The sequence below is a fragment of the Ornithorhynchus anatinus genome, chromosome 18 (genome assembly GCF_004115215.2).
Source record: "Ornithorhynchus anatinus isolate Pmale09 chromosome 18, mOrnAna1.pri.v4, whole genome shotgun sequence".
Lineage (NCBI taxonomy): Eukaryota > Metazoa > Chordata > Mammalia > Monotremata > Ornithorhynchidae > Ornithorhynchus > Ornithorhynchus anatinus.
Window position 1 is genome coordinate 5,648,261 of NC_041745.1, and position 23,829 is coordinate 5,672,089.

The following is a 23,829-nucleotide window of genomic DNA, read 5'->3' on the forward strand; positions in this document are numbered from 1 at the left end:
GTTGACTGTATGCTCTTCTTCTGACAACTCTGTGACATGTACTTGCCAAGTGCTTATTATAGTCCTCTGCACATAGTAAACACTCAATAAATCCCACTGATGGATTGGCTGTAGCCAGACAACCTATGAGCTGAGAAATGTCTTTGAGGAAGAGCTGTTCTTTCCCTATTCTCATTTTAAAGGCAGAAAATGGGCAATTTGGGGCCCTAATATCTAGAATCAGGATACACAGTTTTAGGAGAGATGAATGACCTTAACCTTGTATCTGGATCATCACTACACTGTCTTCCTTTGGATTCCATATCTTAAACCTTAAATGGAGAAAATATTCACAAAGCGGGACTGAATGAAAGTAACAAATCAAAATGCTCTGAGAGAGTAATTATATTTAAATCATTAATTTTCCTTTTCCTTCTGAAGGTGAAGGCGATTTTAAAGATTTTACCGAATTTAGTTTAGAATCCCCAAAATTAAGAGTGGCGGTAGCCTGACTTGAATGTGGATTGTGCATACCTTCGTTTCCCAGAGTTTTTTTCTCTTTATTAGATCCTTGAATAACAGGATTTGAAAGAGTGCTTTTGAAGACACAGCCTGACCCAAAGAGTTCTTCCATAAGGCTGCTTTTCCTGTCCTTGAAAGTTGCGGCAATACAGTTTCCACACTTCTCTTCTGGGTTCTGTTGTTGCTTCGGTTTGGAAGTTTTGCCAAACGAAGGCACATAGCCACCCTCTGAACTTTCTAACTTCAGCTCGGCCAGCTCGTCTGACTTCTTTGGGCCGCGACTGTTGCGGGTGGAGGTTGTGGTTGATGTTACCCCAGAAGCAGGCAGGCCTTGGTGCAGATTTTCAATGGCTTCTGTGAATGAATAATATTTTCTTTGTTTAATGGGTATTCTGCTCCTTTTAAGACTGTGTTTACTGGGCACCTCGCCGGCGTCTTTTAGGTGAATGCTGCTCGTTTCCTTTTTTCCCGCTACATCTTGCTCTTGACTATCCTTTTCGGGAGTAATTACATGTGGAACCTGCTCTCTTTTTGCCAGTTTTTCCAGGTCTTCACCCGAGAAGCCAACTTTCTCTTCTTGCTCCTCCTTTGTCTCTATTTGCTCTGCAACCTTCTCCGGGGGCGTATGCATTGCCCTGGGGTGTCTGTCTCCCTTTGGTAATTCTATAGCAAAAAAGAGACAGTTGTCTGTGGGAGAATCTCGTTTGGGGGTTATTGAAAACATCGTAAATCTTCTAAGTTAATACTCCTAAATAAATACATACCATTGGTTGTTTGACAGATTGTTATTTTAGCTGGGCCCCAGTCCTACCTCTCATACGTCTCCAAAGAGGCCTCGGCACCTCTGGAGAGGGTCTCAAAGTACCAAGAATCACTGAATGGGGGGTCTCAAGCACCCAAAGGCACTAATAATAATAATAATTTGTTAAGCTCTTACTATGTGCAGAGCACTGTTCTAAGCGCTGGGGTAGACACAAGGGAATCAGGTTGTCCCACGTGGGGCTCACAGTCTTAATCCCCATTTTACAGATGAGGTAACTGAGGCACAGAGAAGTTAAGTGACTTGCCCACAGTCGACAAGTGGCAGAGCTGGGATGTGAACTCATGATCTCTGACTCCAAAGCCCATGCTCTTTCCACTGAGCCACGCTGCTTCTAATAATGCATAATAATGATGATGGCATTTGTTAAGTGCTTACTATGTGTCAAGCACTGTTCTAAACACTGGGGTAGATACAAGATCACTAGGTTGGACACAGTCCCTGTCCTACATGGGGCTCACAGTCTTAATCCCCATTTTCAGATGAGGTAACTGAGGCCCAGAGAAGTTAAATGACTTGCCCAAGGTCACACAGCAGACAAGTGGCAGAGCTGTGATTAGAACCCAGGTCCTTCTGACTCCCAGGTCCATGCTCTATCCACTAAGCCATGCTGCTTCCCACTCTTTCTACCTGCACAATCTAGTCCTTTTCAGAGCCTACTTGCTCTCAGCCATACCTTCCCTGTGCTTGGTAGTACATCTGGGGGATGTGGGGTGGGTGTTGAGTTTGCCTTTCACCTCTTCTGGCCACCTTTGCTCAGTCCTCCTCATAAGAACCCATCAGAGACTTAAAGACAGTTACTAAGTCACCCTTGAGTCTTCCCTTCACCAGGCTTTAAACCACAACTCCTTTGACATTCACCCTGGAGATCGGTTTTTCACATATACCTCTGCTGCAGCTGCTGTTCTCCTCTGGGCCTTCTTTCGGTATCTTTCCTACAGTGTTAGGGACCAGAACTGGCCACAACACTCTGATATGGACCTGATCGGTGCTGAGTCACAGTGGCGGGGCTACTTACATGCTCTTCTTGTGTGTCATCCTCCTGTTTATAGACCCAGGTATCATGTTGCTTTTTTGAATAATGGCATACAAGTCTGACTCATTTTCAGTTTGGGGCCAACCGTGAGGCTTGTGCCTCGCCAGACTTGCCTCAGTGTGCATTTATGTCTACTTTTTGTCTTTAAAGGTCTACCTTGTACTTGATCCTTTTGAATTGTCTCCTGTTTCCAAGGAACCAATTTTCTAACATCATCATGATCATTTTGAACGTGGTATCAGACCCGCCCCGGCTAATGCCATGGGTGGTCACTGCTAAAGATCATTTTTCATCCCCATTATTGATAAAGATAATAAGAATACTGACTCTCTTGCTGCTGGAACACCATTTATCTAGCTGGACTTAATACATACATACGCATACACACAAACTCTCCAATAGTTCAATGCACTTTTGGTTCACTGATCTTAAGTGATCTTAAAACTGACATTTTCATTGGAATCGTATGAAAATCTATATCATTTTAGAGTGGATAAATAGCAAATAGCTAGGACAAGAGTCTTCTACTTTGAAAACACTATCACCGTCACCATTGGATTTCTTTTCCACAAACATCTCAACTAGACATTCTGGAAGACTTCCTTCCCACAAAAAAATCTTCTATTTTCCCCGAACCCAGTTAGACTCTCGTCCCCTCACTCAGGCCAAAGCGACTGTAGAAATTTCCCATGATACCTGGGACATCCTGAACCTTCGGAATGCCCTCAATGAGCCCCACGTTCCAGGTGCACGACCAAGAGCTCGACGACTGTTCACCTTCTGTTAGGGGAGAAAAATGGAACAAATGCTGAATTCTGTATTACTGAGGAGAGCCAGGTCAACACTACAGTTCAGAATAGGTTTAATGCATCTATTTCATCAATGATGGTGAAAAACATTTTATGAGGAAGGAAAAATCCCTTTTCCCTCAGTGCAATTAAACAGACTCTGGCAACACCAATTTTTATACCTGGAATACTTGTCCTCACAGGACCGTAACTGGGAGCGGGTTCAAGCTTAAGAAAACTGCCACTTCCAGGGCTGCAGGAGACAGCTGGGAGAACAAACCAGGTATCATTGGTGAGGCAGGAGATTTCAGTGGGAGGGTCTGAAGTACGGATTTGAGAATATAACGTAAATGAGCGATCAGTAGCTTTTGGCAAAAATTCCATTCTTTTGTTTTGCCAGAGAGAGACGGTATTTTGTATGTTCAATGACCCCACTAAGGGTACCTTAGTGAGGAAGCCCTGGACAAATGAAAGCCAGTTCGGTTTGGTCATCACTAAGTCTTCTGACAAGCTTCAAGTACACCTGAAAATGATACCTTTACAGAACAGAAAAACAAGATGTTCCTCAAATGGGGAAAAACTGAACAGAAAAAAGGAAGAGTCAAAGAAAAAAATATCCCTCTCTTTATCATCGTGAAACTATCCATGCACAGCTATTTACAGAAGTGAAATCTTGTTTTGAAAAATAAATAAAAAGGCCCACATTAAATCTATGTAATAGGTAAACTGTAACCTCCCCTGTATTCTCCTTAGAATACTTTTCTACACATTCTTGGGATCAAGAAAATTTGATTTCACCACTAATTCAACATTGATTCAAAATGTCATATGATTGAGAAGCAGCATAGCTTAGTGGACAGAGCACAGGCCTGGGAGTCAGGAGGACCTGGGTTCTAATCCCAGCTCACCTCATGTCTGCTGTGTGACCTTGGGCAAGTCACTTAATTTCTCTCTGCCTCAGTTACCTCATCTGTAAAACGGAGATTAAGACGATGAGCCCCATGTGGGACATGGACTGTGCCCAACCTGATTAACTTATATCTATCCCAGCACTTAGAAAAGTGCTTGGCACATAGTAAGGGCTTAACAAGTACCATAATTATTACTATTAATTATTTAATTGCCAGGCCTTATGTCTGAACTTTTCCCTGGAACTGTCCACTTTAAATAATTATAATATTTGTTAAGCACTTCCTATGTATCGAGTATTGTTCTAAGTACTGGGGTACATATAAATCAATCAGATTGGATACAGTCCCTGTCCCACATGGGACTCTGAGTTTAAATAGGAGGGAGAGCAGATATTTCATTCCTACTTTACAAGTGAGGAAACTGAAGCATAGAGAAGTTAAGCAACTTGCCTAAGGTCATCCAGAGGCCAGTGGTGGAGCTAGGATTAGAACCCAGGTCCTCTAATTCCCAGGCCTGTGCTCTTTCCACTGAGCCACACATGGGAGCCTTCCAAGAGTAAGGGTTGATAAAATGTAGATGGATTTGTAAAATAAATGTCATACCATCTATATTCCTATCAAAGAGCCAAAAAACTACAGTTGGGTATTTAAATTCCTTTTCTTTTTTTACACCACTCAGTTTTATGTGGGCTATGTTCCCTTATACCAGACTTTATAGGTTCTGATGAACATTTTCATTTTCAGTTTACTTGGTAAAACTCCTCAGGGCATTCTAAATAAAGGTTCTAAGACAAAAGCAACATATTTATGTCAATCAATCAATCATATTTATTAAGCACTTACTGTATACTGAGCATGAATACTAAACACTTGGGAGGGTACAACAGAACATAACAGACACATTAAGAAGAGTTCATTCCTTTCAGTTGCCCACCAACAAAGGGGATTTTGAAAAATTTGATTATACCTGGTTCTTGTATTCTTTTAAGTTCCTCTTGTTTGGGTGATTTATTGATGGGATGTTTTTCCAGATTTTGTTTTTCTTCATAGCGTATTTCAACTGCTTTTTCTTTTTGCGAGCAACTTTCTGTTGTCTTTTTCCCCTACAGTTCATAGTTCATCAGAGATTTAAAATTATGGCAATCAAAAAAAAAGGGGTGGTGGTGGAGGGGAACCTAGCCAGGAATTTTTTTATTTTGTAAGTAAAGATTAGAGAAATACTCAAACATTTCAAATTTACTTATTTTGATTTTGGTAATAATAATGTGTATATCAATTTACTCCCAATATTTACACAATAGTTTTAAATAGCTTATGAAAGGTGAAACAATACTATAACCTTTCTTCACTACACAGCTGAGAAGGAATTTTAAAAATTAGGAATTCCACACTAGATTTTGATAATTCAAAGATTCAAGTTTGTGGTACCTTAGTTGACAGGGGTGCACTGTCCTTCGTTTCTTTCTTTTTTTGATTTGTCAGATGTACTAATGGAAAACCTTCCTTGTCAGCTTGTCCTGATTTAGTTACTGTAGAATCTGCAGAAATACAGTGTTGAGAACAGAGGTAATAATGCAATTTCAAGCAATGTATATATTGCCCCATTTGAAACCCATTTTAGAAATTTGCAACGTGAGATTTAATGTAAAATATGCAATTTAATAGTAACTCACCTAAAGGAGAAGAGAAATACTAACAGTTTCAATTGCAGGTAACTTCTGCTGTCTTTTCTTTTCTCTTTCCTGCCTCCTGTTTTGCTATAGATGTTTCTGGGTCACTAGTATTTGTGTTGTAATAGCATAGGTGATGTAAAACAAGTCATCACTACTATAAACAACAGTGGTGGGGACTGCAGGGCAGATAATGGAGTTGACACTACCAGCAATTTATCTTGGATCAAAATATATACTAAATAAGACCTCATCTACCAGGTGAAATAGCACTTTGAGAGAGGACTGTTCCAGCAGAATTGGAGAGTACAACAATATGGAATGGAGCAGAACAGAGGCTGAAGATGACAGATGAGCACTGGCATATGGGTTCACTCAAATATATTTCAATCTGTTAAATCTTTGGTTTCTAAAACCTTGAGTGATTTAATTTGTTTCAAAGTGAAGATGCAAAATGGCACCAAGAGTAAACTGATTCAGACTTGGGGGGTTAGTGAAGGACAAAATGTCATTTAGACATGAAACAACCCAAAGCATCTAGTAATTTTAAATTGGCTGAAATGGCTGCTCACGACTGGAAATGACTTACAAATAAATTTGGCTTGTCTCTAAGGGTAAGGGGACCTAAAAAGAGGATGTCTCCAAGGTGAATCCAGCAGCGGAAGCACTTTGCTGTGTGACCTTGGACAAGTCACTTCACTGGGCCTCAGTTACCTCAACTATAAAATGGGGATTAAAACTGTGAGCCCCCTGTGGCACAGGGACTATGTCCAACCAGACTAATTTATAACTAAATCAACATGTAGTACAGTGTCAGAGCACACAGTAAGCACTGAATACCATTTAAAAAAAAAGAAAGCTGTTTCATTGTGCAGTTGTTTGAATCAATTTAAGGTGGGGAATAGGGAGTGGTAACTAGAATTTGATCATCTGGGGAACTGTTTTCTAAAGTTTGATGAGGCAAAGTCACTATTTAAGTGTAATGAAGGCAGTTGTGCCCCCAATTTTTAATCAAAGCCACGACTTTGAAGCAGTATGGCCTAATGGATAGACCCTAGGAGTAAGAAGGGCCTGGGTTCTGGTCCCAGTTCTGCCATTTGTCTTCTGTGTGGCCTTGGGCAAGTCACTTACCTCAGTCACCTCATCTGTAAAACTGGGATTAAGACACATCCACTGTGTCCAACCTGATTAGTTTGTATCTACCCCAGTGCTTTAGAATGGTGCCTGGCACATGGAAGTGCTTAACAAATACCATAAAAATGAAAAAAAACCCCAACTTTATAACTCTGTCAGATTCTTTCATTAGAATGGGGGGAAAAAAAGGAGGGAACTGTTCAATTGATTCAAACATGTCAAGTAGCAAGCTGAATTCCCAATATATAAAATAGATGGGCAACAACATTAGAGATTAAATACATGGTAGTGGAGAACCAGAATTTGGTTGAGATTGATCAAATGCAATGATATAATGATGGACTGAAAGTGAAAAAAACATGAAAAGGCAAAATATTGTGGTGACTAATAGCCAAACCTGGGACTGTAACCAAATGCAGCTGAACTGAGCCAGCAACTGGGGCTGGGGTAGGCTGATGGCTGGGAGCCATCCTCAAAACACACCTGCAGGCACAGAGCAACCTCCTCCTAGGGCCTCCTGTTTGTAATTATGGACAGTTTGGCAATTTGGGGAGGAAAATCACACAGGACTGTAGATTCTTTGGACGGGGACAATTATTAGGCACATTATTAGCAAAGGCCAAAGAGTCACCACTGTTAATACACCATTTGGAAAGATATTGGTTTACAAGGCTGCTCTCTGGGCGGTGGTCAACTCCACAGACAAGCAATAATAATAATGATATTTATCATCATACCATATTACTGTGTTAAGCCTAAATTTGTGTGGGCAGGGACTATGTCTGTTGTTCTGTACTCTCCCAAGCACTTACTACAGTGCTCTGCACACAGTAAGTGCTCAATAATCACTACTGAATGAATGATGAAACGGGATAGTGGTATCAGACACAGTTCCGGTCCCACATGGGGCTCACAGTCTAAGAGAGAGGAAGAGCAGGTGAGGAAACTGAAGCACAGAAAGGTTAAATGACTTGCCCACCATCACACAATAGGTCAGTGGCAGAGCTGGGATTAGAACCCAGGTCTCCTGACTCCCAGATCCATGTATTTTCACTAAGCCATGCTGCTTCTCAGACAAATCTTAGAAGATACTGGAGGTACAAAAGTGTACCCTGATGACCTATTGATCTGAGAAGCATCAGAAGAGGAATGTGATAGGTGGCCTGAACAGACATTGATTAATACAGTATTACTAATAATGGTATTTACTGAAGGCTTACTATGTATCAAACACCAAGGTAAATTCAAGATAATCAGATCAGACACAGTCCCTGACCCATAATCTAGATACATAAAGTATGCATCAAACTAAATAAAAGGAAATGTGAATTTAGACCAAAATTAATTTCATATTAAGGGGAAAAAATAGGTGATGATATAGAAACAAAGCAAAAGAAAATATAGGCAATTGCCACATGTCAGCTGTGTGCCTTTAGGCAAGTCATTTAACTTCTCTGTGCCTCAGTTAACCTATCTGTAAAATGGAGATGAAGACTGTGAGCCCCAAGTGGGGCAACCTGATTACCTTGTATCTCCCCCAGTGCTCAGAACAGTGCTTGGCACATAGTAAGCACTTAACAAATACCATCATTATTATATATCTGTCTGTTCCAAAAGACAAAAATTACAGAAGCCAATGATTGGAATGTGTACCTCTGTTAGAAATTATATTCCATATTTGACTCATAGAACAAAACCTTTAAGGTCTTTACGGAGAAAGAATAAAAAATCATGCAATGGCTTTCAAGGAACATCACCATAAAGTAATCAGAAATGACTAATTAACAGAATACCCTCCTTAATTACGATATATTAACACCACTAGAGAAATCACACAAGGACCTCCAGGACACAGAATAAAGATGAATCTGGCCCAGTCTTCCCATAGTCTACTGATGATGACAGACATTCTCAGAGAAGAAGGCTTTAGCACACATCCTTGCATAAAGAAAATGCCACGTCTTTTTATATGGAAAGTTACTGGCAGAAATTGATCAAAACTCACTAGTACTTTTAAAGAAAAAAACCCATAAAACATAGATCCAATGACTATAAAGGTTATTTTTTTCAATAAGTTATAGGAAGTTGTGCTATGTTTCTGAAAGATCACCAATTACTGCTTACAAACTCTTTACGGTATTTGATGAAGAATATACCTGATGTATATAAATGTAAATGGATTGAAAAAAATTGTAGTGACATAAAGTATAGGAAATTTATGTGCAGGCCATGCACTTTCAAAAGTGATAAGTGAAATTCAGTTGGAAAGGTGGACCCAGGCCTCTGGCTCCCAGGCCTGTGCTTTATCCACTAGGCTATGCCACTTCCTGAAAATATATTTGATTCCTCTCACCAACTGAGCCATTAGGGAGATACACTTTCACAAGTTTAGTACTCTTTCTCAAAATGTGCTATTAATTTCCCATCATATACTGAAATTTAAACCCATCATGGGAAGTTATTGGAAAGAACACTGCTCTGGGAAGCTAGAAGGACCTGAGTTCTAGACCCACTTCTGCCACAGACCTTCTGGGTGATTTTGGTCAAGCCACTTACCATCTCTGGGCTTCAATTTCATCTGTAAAATGGAGATGATCTTCTCGCTTAGATTGTAAATGCTAGTGGGAGAGGGAGTGATTTATCTGATTATCTTGCTACGATTCCAGCACTGGTACATAAATGAGGGCAAAGTAAACGCCAAAGTCACAGTGACTGATAAAAAAAATCAAATCACCTTTGAAAGCTTTAGTGTCTCCTAGATGGTTGCCCTTTGGATGGTTTCCTAAAATAACAAATATTTGGATGGTCTTAATTGGAAATTGATTTTACCTTTCTTTGTCAGGAAATTTATTTTGAATTTAGTCTATAGTTTCAGAAAAGTGTAAATTAAATCCATTTGGAAATTTTCACTTTAAAAAGATCCAGAATCTGTTGGAATCTCCTTCCCTGCAAGTATGAATCTGCATTATTTAGATGTAATCAAACCTGAGGCTTCAGCTCTCTCTTAGATTTCTGATTTTGTACTAAGATATGAAACATTTCACAACACACCTAAACCTTCATGCTTCACTTACTAAGTATTGACACATGATTCATAGTATTTCAAATGCTCTACCTTTTAGTTGACCATCTCTTTCATGAAAATTTTGAAGAATCCGATTAGTATATATATTTTTTATATCAAGTTCTCGATCTTTTTCCTAAAAAAAAGAGTTACTATATCAAACTCTCTAGTTCACAAAATATTAAATGAATTTAAGTGTTCAATTTTTGGAGACTGTTAAAGAAAGAGCAGACAGTCATCTGTACTGTTTAATGATTCACATGCCTCAAGAGGCTGAATACATAGTCCCTTCCAGCTCTATGATTTTATCATTTCAAATTTTGTTTCACTTTGCCAGTACCCCTGTGCCTCAAAAGACTCATCATAAAACTATGGACCCAAATAAAAAACAAAAACAAAAAGCTACTCTGAATCTTTTGGTATTTGAATGATGTTTCTGTTTCATATTTCATATTTCCAAGTGTCTTACATTTAGAGCGCTAATGAACTACTTTAATGCAAGAAGTAAATCTTTTTTCTCATTTGGACATTATATAATGCCATTTTTTCTAATTATTCACACACTCTTCATTGCCTGGTAAGCCAATCTAATACTTTTCATCTCAGGCTGACAGAGAGATAGATTTAGAAGTTAAATGAGTTAGGGGACATGAATCAGGCTAGATGGATGAGCCTCTTTCATAAAGGGTATAAATGTTTTTAAACTTCAACAAAAGGAATACCTTTAGTTTTTGTTGAAGGCATTTTATTTCCATTTGTAAATTCCTGGTAGCTGTCCGGGCTGCTACAGTTTTTCTGTTCTCAGCCGCCAACTGACGACTAAAGGCACTGCTGTTTAACTTCAGCTGTTTTTCCAGGCCCTAAAACCAGAATTAATTTAAACATATACATGTTAGGTATATTGTTAAGTATCAACTTTTTAAATATATGAATTAGTTACAAATCCAATCAAGTACCTTCATAAAAAAAGTTTCAACTCTTTTGAAATTTTTGTTAACTAGAAAAAAGAGGGGAAACAACCAAGTCTTACGGGGGTACTTTGGGGGAGGGGAAGTTGATGTTGGGAATAATAAGTAGCCAGTGAAATAAGTAAGCAGTAGGTTTCAAAGTGAAAGGACACCGTCTGGGTTTTCATTCACCTTTGGAGAATGCAAAGTTAGTGGACACCCAAGCACATCATAAAGATTTGAAAATGAATACTATGGATCGTAAGATCTCTTATCTGTGACTCCCAAGCCCCTGCTTTTTCCATTAGGTCATGCTGCTTTTACTGTTTTACTGGTACAGGAATGCACACTACAGATGAATCAAATGAATTGTGCTCATTTAATGTAGTGTGATCTAGTGTGACTTCAATGAACAGTAACAGTTATAATAAGTTATGGATTCAATCACTTCATTGTAAACACCTTGAGGGCAGAGATTGTGTCCACCAATAATAGAGTATTGTACTCTCCCAAGCATTTAACACAGTGCTCTGCACACAGTATTTGCTCAATAAATACCACTGATTGATGGACTGATTGGTTATTCTGTCAGTCTAAATCTCATATGGTGATATTCAGTTCCTACTGCTCCTCCTATGCAGATAGGAGACAAATATTTTCCATATAAATGTATAAACCATAAACTTCTCACCAGCTAAATAACATTCATGATTACTCAGGGCTTGGAAGTATTTTTATTCTGTTAAGAATATCATCTTAAGCTCTTGCCAAAGATAGGCAAAACTGATAAACTGCTAAGGGAGTTAGTATTTTTCCTGGAATATCATTTTATAGAGAATTTTTGTTTAATATACCAAAAATGATATACCCCAAATATAACCAAAAATCTTATATAATTAATGCAAGTAGGGGTATAGAGATACGATTACTCCATTGCAAAAGTATGGAAAATGAGGTAAAGAAGGGTTAAGTGACTTGTCCAAGGCCAGACAGGCAGTGGCAGAACTAGGACTGGAATCCGAGTCTCGTGATCTCCCAGGCCAGGGCTCTTTCTTTTAAGCTCTTAGTACAGTGATCTACACACAGTTAGCGCTCAATAAGTACCTCTGATTATCATGCTACCTGTATGGAAACTGGGGAGAAAAGTATAGAAGCCAGAACCAGAATGTTTGCAAAACATTTCCAGTTGACAGGTTCACAATTGAAATCCATCTATAGCCTTTAGCATTTATTCATACTGAAAGGATATGTGTTTGCTTTTGCCAGTTATCCTGCAATGTATAGAACTGTACTAAGGAAAGTTATGAATTGTTTGATGGCTAAAGGAATTAAGATCAGAGAATCAAAGCAGATTATTCTCCTCCCAAGTACTCCCTTATTAATACAATTTAACCTGTTTTTAGTGATTATGAGTTTTGCATAGTTTGAACTGAACTAATATTACAGATCAGGCTACTGAATAACAACGTTTTGCATCTTTCCATACTTTCATTTCGCATGGGCCATTAGAGCTAAACATAAATTCTACATCAACTCAACATAAAAAATACAGTGAGACTTTGGTAGTTTGATTAGGGCAGGCTTTTGAAAGTGACAAGGAGAAGAAAACAATGTAGGACTATTCTTTCACATAAATGATTTTCATTAAAATTCTGAAAACAAAATGATATACCAAATACCTGAATTCTTTTTTCATTGGTCTCCATTTTTACGGTAAGGATGGACAACCTTTGTGTAAGCTCCTCTCGTTCGGCAAGATTTGTGTTTTCTGAAAGTTTCTGCAGGGACTGCAAGGAGTCTTTAGTTTTCAATAACTCTAAGTCAACTTCTCTAAGTTTTCTGGACAAATTTTGTTCCTTCTCTTGAGACTTTCGGAGAAGAAACTTTAGATTTTTTACTTCGTTTTGATGTTTTGCCATAATTTGGGGTAAATTGTTTTGTGAATTTTCATATTTTCCAATTGCTTTCAAGTGCCTAAATTGCAGCCGTTTCAGCAGCTGGTTTTCCATGACTGTTGCTTCCAGTCTTCGCTGGACGTCAGCAATTTCATTTTTCAGTTCCTTAATTTTATGTAATCTTGCTGACATTATGCGGTGAGTCAAGGCATCTCTTCTTTTACTAATCATATTGACTTGGGGATTTAATAATGGCATTTTCCAGTTCTGTACCTTTTCAGATGAAGTTCCTTTGGCTCCTGGGTAAAGAGATCATTGAATCCATTACTGGTCATATAACAAAGATAGGGAAATGTAGAAAAAAAGTTTAGCCTTACTGTTTTCATATCTGACTATCCTAGGTGGAGTGCAACTTATTTTTATGGCACAAAGCACCATTTATTGCACTGGGCTAAGTAGTATTTTACTAATCTTGTTAAGGCATTTCCCCAAGGATCTTTCTTTCACCCTGATAGTTCTTGACTCTTTCATGATTTCAAATTGCATGAACAATAGTTTCTCACTTGTTTTTCCCAACAGTTGAAGAATTAGTGTGCCCAGTGACATAAATCAAAATAACACAAATTCAGGCTCTAATAAATCTTTGATCTCCACAAAAGTGCTGCCAAAAATAAACTAACCCATCCTCAGCAGTCCAAAGTAACATTAGTTACAGACACACTTAGAAAGGCTTTCCTTTACAGTTGCACCATAATTTTGGTTTAGTAAAGACAGCAAGTTCTCTCTCTCTCACTCCATATATATATATATATTTCTCTCTATATGCATATATATATAGATAGTATATATATCTATCTATATATATATAAAGAGAGAGAGTTCCCCTGCAAAATTTAATCTGCACACTATTTTTTTCTTTTTTTAAAGGTATCTGTTGAGTGCTTACTATGTATCATACACTATCCTAAGCACTAGGTTAGATACAAAATAATCAGGTTGGACACAGTTCTGGTCCCACATGGGGCTCAACAGTGTAAATGGGAGGGAGGAGGATTTAATCCCCATTTTACAGATGAGGTAAATGAGGCACAGACCACTTTCATGACTCGCCTGAGTCACACAGCAGGTAAGTGGTAGAGCTGGGATTAAAACTGGAACCTACTAACCCCTTTCTCCACTGAAGAACAATTCCTCAGAGAAGCAGCATGGCCTAGAGGAAAGAGAACTGGTTTGGGAGTCAGAGGACCTGGGTTCTAATCCTGCTCTGCCAATTGTTTGCTGTGGGACCTTAGGCAAGTCACTTCTCTGTACTAGAGTTTCCTCACCTATAACATGGGGATCAAATATCTCTTTTCCTTCCTACTTAGGCTGTGAGCCCCTCGCAGAACAGGAACAGTGGCCAACCTAATTAACTTGTACACATAAGAAAGTGCTTAACAGATATCATAAAAAAAATCATGAATCTGCCAGAGGCACCATTTTCCTGGAATTTACTCCCCATGAATGGGGAGGGATAACTGCACTCAGCCTTTTGCTAACATCAATGTGAATTATCCTCAATGACGTTTTGGCCTAGGATGCGTTTGAACTACAAAGATCGTACTAGTAAATTTTATTAATCCATAATTTAATAGAGCATGAAAGCTTTAAGTTATTACTTAGATTTAAAAGACCAATCACATATTTCTGAGCTCATTTACAAGTCATTTCAAAACACTTCTCCTATAAAGAAACTGCAAACCTCTTCACCTGTTCAGACAAAAGCAATTAGGCCTTTTTGGCTGCTGCCTGGTGCCAGAGATAATTAATTTTATGGATGGTATTTTAGATTAATTAACTGGTAAGGATCCCAGCTCTGAGATGGCAGAGTGGTACACTTGGGGAGGATCAGTGGCTCTGCTCTAAAGAGTTTTTTGGAGAGCTGTGCCCATCCACCACAGCCCCCTCTTCATTCCCTACCTCTCAACCATTTCCTCTGGAACCTCCCACTTCCATCCTGGTCTCTTTGGTTCACCGGCCCCAGTGGACTTTGAGGTGCAAAACCACTCCAAATCCACTTCAATCGTGACTTGATTTTGGACTTGGCCTTCACCGATCTTTAATAAGGGACAGGCAAAGGCCATTTCTGGCGGGCATTTCTGCAGAGAGCAGCTTCACAACCATTTTAAGATTCTCCTGATTGCAGGAAGACACTATTCCAGAGAGAATCTTCAAGGAAACGATTCCTGAATTCCACATGGGACAGGAATTGCATCTGATCTGATTATGCTGCAGCTACTCCAACTTTTGGCACCATGCATGGTATAGAAAAAGGGTTCAATAAATACCATAATTACCACTCTCAATCAATTAACTACATTTACTGAGTGCTTACTGGGTGCCAAGAGCTTGGGAGAGTACAATATAAAAGAGTTGGTAGACACATTCCCTGTCCACAAGCAGCTTACAGTCTGTAATGGGAAACGGGCATTAAAATAAATTATGGCTATGTGCATAAGTGTTGTGAGGCTGAGGGTGGAGTGAATAAAGGGTTACTGAACACCTACTCTGTACAGAGCACTGTACTGAGAGCTTGGGAGAGTACAGTAGACATGATCCCTGCCCTCGAGGAGTTTATGATCTAGAAGGGGGCACAGACAGAAGGGGAAGCTGGGGGTTAAGATAACCCTTTGTATGAACTTTACATATTTTCCCACTCCTGGCAAAGTTCAATTTTTCTTTCTGTCTTCTCAATTCCCTCATTTTACCAGATATAATGCTCACACTCCCCTGCAGCAGAAAAATAACATTGGAAAACCTAATCTCCTAGCAGTCTGGCTAACAAAGAAGTTCTAGAACTGTCTCATCTATTTCAAAATATTGTAAAAAAAAATCTACCAGATCCATTATTATGTCTTAAATCAGCCACTCTTAGACTCCCCTTGCACAGCAATTGACCAATGGGTCTGGGGCGGCTCGAGGCTTCCGATCTGCTTCTTTGTCTGGAATGGAAGTCTTGAATTCATAGTGCAACCCTTGAAACTTAATGGAAAATTCTCTTCTCCAAGGCTCTTCTACAGGACAATTCTCATCACTCTCTCCCTCTGAATTGTATGATTCAGTAGGAAAATCTAGAAGCTTCTTAAAATATCAGTAGCTCCAATTAGTTAATATTTAGGGTCTTTGGGGGGACACTGACTACTGTATTGACTGTTGACATGGAAGCCCTCCCTACCCACCCTCTCCATTTTCAAGTACTTTTGTTGCAGAAGAGTGCTCATTAAGGTACACTGCCCACAGTAAGTGCTCAATAAATATCACTGAAAGAAAACTGTTAGGATTATCTGCAGGTGAAAATGCCGCTGACTTTCAGAACAAGCCTCATCAACAGCTGCCTCATCAACAGCTTTCTGACCAATCAAACTTTCTGAAGGCTGGCTAATATGCAGCAGACCAAACCTGGAGACTTTCCCTATGGGATGAGAGAGTATTTTAATTGTCTGTGGATTCAACTGTCTGCGACTGTTCTACTTGGATGAATGCCTAGAAGTCAGTTAATTCTAAGCGGGTCTGTGCTGACCCTCTTGGGCACCTATGGTCTAAAGATCCCCCTCCTCCTCCGGCTCTGCGGTTGCAAAACAAACCTGGCACCTAGTGGTGGCAAGAAGAGCTTGGAGGAAAAGGCAATTTGCAAGTCAGTTGTATTAACTGAGCACTTACCGTGAGCACAGCATTGTACTAAGCCCTTGGGAGAGCATAACAATAAACACATTCCCTGCCCACAATGAGTTTACAGTCTAGAGGGGGAGACATGGGTCCTTTCCCTGCAAGTGCCCCTCCCATCTCTCTCCTTCTCCTAAATCTAAACACAAGAGTGTCTACTCCCCAGTTCCCATATATGACAGGTGTTGGGATTCAAGGAGGCTTTGACTAATGCCACACCAAACGTACCCTCAACATCGGCCTACTTCTAAGAATTCTTTTCTGCAGGTTGCAATGTGGCCACCGAGGTACTAAAATGGCATTGGGTTGGCTCAGTGGACTGAATGAGTGGATTTGTGGGCTGTCAATTCTAACTCTGGCTATGCTCCTGATCTTTTAGATGATTCTGAACTAATCAATCCATTCATGATATTTATTGGGTACTTCCTGGGTTCTGAAGTAGCATAGCCTAGGGGTACGAGGTCTGGTAGTCAGATGACCTGGGCTCTAATCCTTAGATCTTACCAGCTATGTGACGTTGGGAAAGTCTCAACTTCTCAGTGCCTCAGCTTTCTCACTTGTAAAATGGGGATGAAATACCTGTTCTCCCTCCTACTTAGACTGTGAACCCCATGTGGGACCCGATTACCTTGTTTCTACCCCAGCGCTCAGTACAGTGCTTGGCACGCAGTAAAGCGTTTAACAAACACCACAATTACTATGATTATTGTCGTTCAGAGCACTGTACACTGTACTCTTGGGAAAGAGCGATCAATCAATTCTATTTACTAAGCACTTACTATTGTGCATTTACTGATTATCATGCATCTACTCCAGCACTTAGAACAGTGCTAGACATATAGTAAGTCATCAATAAATATAATTAATCATATGCAGAGCACTGTACTAAGCACTTGGGGAGTACAATATAACAGAGTGGGTAGATACAATCCCTGCCTACCAAGAGCTTTTAATCTAGTGGAGGAGTTTAAAATCAAGTGGAACATTTTAACATAGGTTGAGCTTACTCTTCTTAGTCACTTACTCTCCCTATTCCCCAGGTGTTGATTCAACATACAGTTACGATACAAAAATACCAAATAAGAGAAGTGTTAAATAACAATGTACCTGCCACCAGATGCCTTATCTATTTATTGGAAAAGTTTGATGGTCTTCTTACCTTTAGGTTGGAAGACTTTGTGAACAGTTTTCTTTATCTTCTCCTTTGCTTTGCTCTCATACTGCTTTAAATCATTGCCATTATCAGAGACTTCTGAATATTCTGAGAGAAAGTCTTCTGAGTAATCATGAGAACTTAAACTTCTGCTGTAATTGGTGCTTTGATGCGAATTGTCACAGATCCTGGAGTAATCGCCAGAGCCTAGGCTTCTGTTACAGTCGGTGGATTTCTTACCTTCTTCAAATACTACCCGGAGAAAACCGTCATCAATGATTGTCTTTGTTGCATTAACCAAAGACATAGTGAGTAACCTATTAGAAGTCAAAGCAATTTTCAGTTACAGACATGAAGATTGGCCTCTGCTTTTTATTTAGAAAAGGCAATTTTCTTCCCCCCATTGCCCAAAGGCAATTGATGTTAAACTGATTTGTCATCCCAGAGGAGAGGGAAGATCAAAATTAACCACTGACCTAGAAGCTGTGGCAGCTGCAGGCACTTTCTCTTCCAGGAGTCCCTCCCACGGCTTGGTCCAGACAAGTCAACCGCACCACTTTCACCCAAGGGCTCTGGAGCATTGGGTTTGGGCCACCACCTATTCCAATACAGACTCCAGTGTTCGGCCTTTCTTTCGGGGGGAATTCTGCAATTACCTCATAGCCTCTCTCCACTTCCCAATCCTATGATCCTCTTCCATTCTATTATTGATAATTCTTATTATTATCATTATAGTATTTGTTAAGCACAAGACAAGCACTGAATTAGTAGGCACTGGGGTAGATACAAGATCATCGGGTTAGACCCAAACCTTGTCCTAAATAGGGCTCACAGTCTAAATATGAGGAAGAACAGGTACCGAATCCCCATTTGACAGGTGAGGAAACTGAGGCTCAGAGAAGTTAAGTGACTCACCCAAGGTCACACAGCAAACAAGTGGAAGAGCTGGGATTAGACCCCAGGCCTGTGCTCTTTCCATTCGGCTATGGTGATTCTCTGCCTGCCATTCTCCCCCTCAGTTTTTTTCAGTTTTCATCTCCCCCTCTCCATCATAATTTGGCCCGCCCCTACCTTCTGCTGTCCCTATCGGGATACACCTAGGAGTATTTTATTTATGTTTGTGAATGTGCTCCCTTCCAAGTCTGTCTCCAAGGCATGGCCCAACTAGTGCTGGGGCTGGGTGCATCCATATGGACCCAGCGAAAGAGATGACGATGAGCTGCAATGAAGAGAAAGAATGATTCTACAAAGATTTAGATCGACTCTCTGCAAGAGTTCCAACATCTGCCCTACTGATTTATAATGGGTAATTTTACTGCTTGAGCTGTGCCCAAACATGGAAAAAAAAATCATCTAACAAACTGAATAGCCATGGCCTACTTTCACTCAGTGAGGTGCCAAACACCATCTCATGATGTTCAACACCACTTTCCGCCAGCCAAATGGAAGGAAAACATCTCGGATGCATTCACGATCTAATCAGTGACCTCTCACTGATTCAATCACAGGGCATCAAAGGGCCCTTAAGGACTTACAGATCACAGCAGTAAGGCGGGGAGCAGAGTCCTGGACAGACCATCATTTGATATGATCCAAACTCTCACCTCCAAGAGTGGCCTCCAAATCACCCAGGTGGCTAAATGTTAAGCTCCTGACGAAACAAAGACAAGGGCAAGAAATTCCGCACAACCATTACAGACAACCCCAACTACCATCTGAGTCTGAATCTGCTTCACCGCACTACAGCTCATCTAGTCAGAGTGGGGGTGCCCTGTCTAAGCCATTCCCCTTCACTGACAGAGTAAAGCGGGGTTGTATGGTAGGCCCAGTCCTGTTCATTATATGCAAGAATAACACAGTTAAACAAAGCCACATGGTCTGGAAGTCGGTGGATCTGGTTTCGAATCCTAGCTCTGCTGCTTGTCAGCTGTGTGATCTTGGGGATGTCATTTAACTTCTCTGTCTCAGTTATCTCATTTGTAAATTGGGGATTAAATCCAACTCCCTCCTACTCAGACCGAGAGCTCCATGTGCGGACAGGGACTGAGTCTAACCTGATTATCTTGTATCTACCCCAACACTTGTACAGTGCCTGGCAGTTGGTAAGTGCTTAACCCCGTAAAAACAAAACAAAAAAAGGAAAACCTCAGCTGAAAACTGGAGGCAACTGCAGCTGGGACACCTGCCAGTTATATTCTTCTAGGGGCATGGAGAATATGTTTACAGTATCTACGTCTCTTTCTAAATATATATGTGTGTGTCTATCTCCAACTGCCTCTTGCACTTATGTTTATGCCCAACCTCAGCATTTATAAATATATATGTATATATGTATATACACATACGCACGACTAAGTATTTATTTTACTTTACTGGTTTCCCCTTTAGAATGTAAATTCCATGTGGGCAAGGAATGTGTTTTATACTTTCCAGTACAAAGCATTTTACTCAGTAGGTGGCTCAATAAATACCATTACTGCTATTACCTATCTAAAGTGTTTTAACTCAAAATTCCTTTGTATAAACATAGGCAAGTGAAATGAGAAATTGAGCAATTTTCCAGTGTATTTGATCAAAAATAGACAATCTGAACACTTTACAGAGAAATAAAACACCTAACTCCAAACCCTCTTCTCAACAAGATTTTTCCCCAAATAATTTTCCAACTCTCCTCTTTACATTGTACGACTAAAGTCACTGGATGATTATTTACATCATCTTCTGCAAAAATATATTTTTAGATAAGGGTTGAGGTTTATAAGAAAAATTATAATAAAATAATCTGAACATTGGAATGGCAACAGAATGGAAAACTATGAGTAATCATCAAGTATCATCGCTTGTGTGCAATGCTTGCAGTAAATGCTTGCGGGCTTGCAATAAATACCACTGATTGATTGATTACATTCAAAACTAAAGGCTTTCCTGGGAGAAAATAGGTGGAAACAGGGAGGAAGAAAGGAAAAGGAAAATACTGGGAGAGAGAGCCTGGGGGAGATCAGAGGGAAGAATGACCTTGTTGCCCAGGAGGGGCATTCTTAGGAAAGGGACGGAGGAGAGCGACAAGAGATTGGGATTAATTAGGCATCGGGGAGAGGAGTATTGAGAGGAGTCAGTCAGTCAATGGTATTTATTGAGCATTTACTGTGTGCAGAACACTGGACTAAGCTCTTGGGAGATCACAGCAGAACAACAGAACAGAGTATATATTATCTATTACTCTATTTATTTTAATGATGTGTATATACCTAGGATTCTATTTATCTTGATGGTATTGATGCCTGACTACTTGTTTTGTTTTGTTGTCTGTCTCCCCCGTTTAGACTGTGAGCCCATTGTTGGGGGGGGATTGTCTCTGTTGCCAAATTGTACATCCCAAGCACTTAGTACAATGCTCTGCACATAATAAGCGCTCAATAAATACTATTGAATGAATGAATAGTAAGCACTCAATAAAAATGAATTAATTAATGACTGAGCCTGTTATTGGGGAGGGACTGTCTCTGTTGCTGAACTGTCCATTCCAAGGGCTTAGTTAAGTGCTCTGTACATAGTAAGTGCTCAATAAATATGAATGAATGAATGAGAGAATGACTGTGAGCCCGTTATTGGGCAGGGATTGTCTCTGTTGCTGAACTGTCCATTCCAAATACTTAGTCCAGTGCTCTGCACATAGAAAGTGCTCAATAAATATGAATGAATGACTGTGAGCCTGTCACTGGGCAGGGATTGTCTCTATCTGTTGCCGAATTGTCCATTCCAAGTGCTTAGTCCAGTGCTCTGCACATAGTAAGTGCTCAATAAATATGATTGAATGAATGAATGAATGAATGGATGAATGAAAGAATGGATGGATGGATGGATGGATGGATGGATGGATGATGGATGAAATGACGAGAGAGCCTGTGCGTAACAAATACTAACATTATTATGGATGATGATGAATGGATGGATGAATGAATGGAGAGCCTGCACTTAACAAATACTAACATTAACAAATACTAACATTATTATTATGAGGATGATGAATGGATGGATGAATGAATGAATGGAGAGCCTGTGCTTAACAAATACTGTCATTAACAAATACTAACATTATTATGATGATGATGATGATGATGATGATGAATGGATGGATAGAGAAGCAGCATGGCTCAACAGAAAGAGCCCGGGCTTGGGAGTCAGAGGTCACGGGTTCTAATCCTGACTCCGCCGCTTGCCAACTGTGTGACTTTGGGCAAGTCACTTCACTTCTCTGGGCCTCAGTGACCTCATCTGGAAAATGGGGATGAAGACTGTGAGCCCCCTGAGGGACCACCTGATCACCCTGTATCCCCCCAGCGCTCAGAACGGTGCTTTGCACATAGTAAGCAATTAACAAAAAGCAACATTATTATTATTATCCCTGCACTTCTCTGGGCCTCAGTGACCTCATCTGGAAAATGGGGATGAAGACCGGGGGCCCCAGGAGGGACCCCCTGATCACCCTGTATCCTCGCTGCGCTCGGAACGGTGCTCTGCACATAGTTAAACGCTTAACAAATACCAGCATTACTAGAGATGGATGAGTGAATGGAGAGGGTGGCCGTGGTCGGTGAGGGGCAGGAAGGGAGGGCAGTTGCACGGGCGGGCGGGGCCGAGGCGGCTGAGGGAGGGCGGGGGGGAGGGCGAGTCCCGGGGGGGGAGGGGGGGTGATGGGGGAAGGCCTGGGAGGAGGAGGAGGAGGAGGAGGAGGAGGAGGAGGGAGGAGGAAGGAGGAGGGAGGAGGAAGGAGGAGGGAGGAGGAGGGAGGAGGGAGGAGGCCGTTACCTGCGGGACTGGCCGGGCGGGGTGGCGGTGCGTCGGCAGGCCTCGGGAGCGGCTCGGAGGCCGTTCGCCGTTACCATGGGAACCGGCGCGCAAGGCCTGCTGGGCCGGAGCCTCCGGCCTCCTCACTCACCTTTAGGGCGCCTCCTTCGCTTCGGGCGGCGTTAGGGCGCGCTTGACTAGCTACGTTATCTACTAGATATATATTAAAAATATACACACATATACATGCATATATACATACATATATGCATACACACATATATACATGTGCATAGATACATATGCACACACACACACATATACACATGCATATATGCACACATACATATACATATATATACACACATGCATATATGTATACACACACATATATATACACGCATATATACACGTATGTATGTATATGTATGCACACGTATATATGCAAACACACACATACACATATATACATACACACATATATGCATACACACACGTGTGTGTGTATGCACATGTGGGTGTGTATTTATAGATATAGATATCTATATATATTGCATATAACGTGTGTGTATATATGTATACACTGAGCCACGCTGCTTCTCGATATAGATACACTGTATATATCTATATATAGATATATGTGTGCTATATATGTCTATAGAAATATACAGGTATACACAATATATATCTATGTACACTATATCTCTCTCTCTATGTATATCTACATATATATATGTATATCTATCTATATCTATCTATATATATATAGAGAGAGAGAGAAGCAGCGTGGCTCAGTGGAAAGAGCCCAGCCTTGGGAGTCACAAGTCATGGGTTCAAATCCCCGCTCTGCCACTTGTCAGCTGTGTGACTGTGGGCAAGTCACTCCTTTTCTCTGGGCCTCAGTTGCCTCATCTGTAAAATGGGGATTAAAACTGTGAGCCCCATGAGGGACAACCTGATGACCCTGTATTTACCCCAGCACTTAGAACAGTGCTCTGCACATAGTAAGCAGAAGAAGTTAAATGACTTGCCCACAGTCACCCAGCTGACAAGTGGCAGAGCCAGAATTCGAACCCATGACCTCTGACTCCCAAGCCCGGGCTCTTTCCACTGAGCCACGCTGTCTCTCTTACTATGTGCACAGCACTCGACTGAGCGCTTGGAAGGGACGGTTGGGCAACAGAGAGAGACCGTCCCCGCCCAGCAGCAGGCTCCCAATCTAAACAGGGGGAGACAGGCAACAAAACAATTAGAGCAGCAGCCTGGCCTAGTGGCAAGAACCCGGGCTGGGTAGTCAGAGGCCATGGGTTCGAATCCCGCCTCCGCCGCCCATCAGCTGGGTGACCTAGGTCAAGTCACTTCACTTCCTTGGGCCTCAGTTCCCTCATCTGGAAAATGGGGATGAAGACTGGGAGCCCTC

The 23,829-nt window shown here is 40.8% G+C and overlaps 1 protein-coding gene across 14 annotated transcripts; it reads right to left on the reverse strand.

The window, feature by feature from the left end:
- Nucleotides 1-366: 366 nt before the first annotated feature.
- On the reverse strand, nt 367-22,493 carry LCA5L (lebercilin LCA5 like). Of its 14 annotated transcripts, none has more exons than XM_029083217.2 (13): nt 22,431-22,484; nt 19,226-19,272; nt 18,693-18,840; nt 18,098-18,322; nt 17,628-17,938; nt 12,551-13,065; nt 10,647-10,784; nt 9,976-10,060; nt 5,485-5,594; nt 5,024-5,159; nt 3,328-3,411; nt 3,054-3,137; nt 367-1,164 (listed from the first exon to the last, which is right to left on the reverse strand). In XM_029083217.2, exons 5-13 carry the CDS (start codon nt 17,926-17,928, stop codon nt 389-391), a joined length of 2,229 nt encoding a protein of 742 aa, XP_028939050.1. In that variant the 5' UTR covers nt 17,929-17,938; nt 18,098-18,322; nt 18,693-18,840; nt 19,226-19,272; nt 22,431-22,484; the 3' UTR covers nt 367-388. The 14 variants fall into 14 exon arrangements, with proteins under 14 accessions (XP_028939050.1, XP_028939054.1, XP_028939048.1 ...); XM_029083221.2 differs by having other exon boundaries at nt 18,098-18,219; nt 19,157-19,272; nt 22,431-22,483; XM_029083215.2 differs by having other exon boundaries at nt 19,157-19,272; nt 22,431-22,483.
- Nucleotides 22,494-23,829: the final 1,336 nt, after the last annotated feature.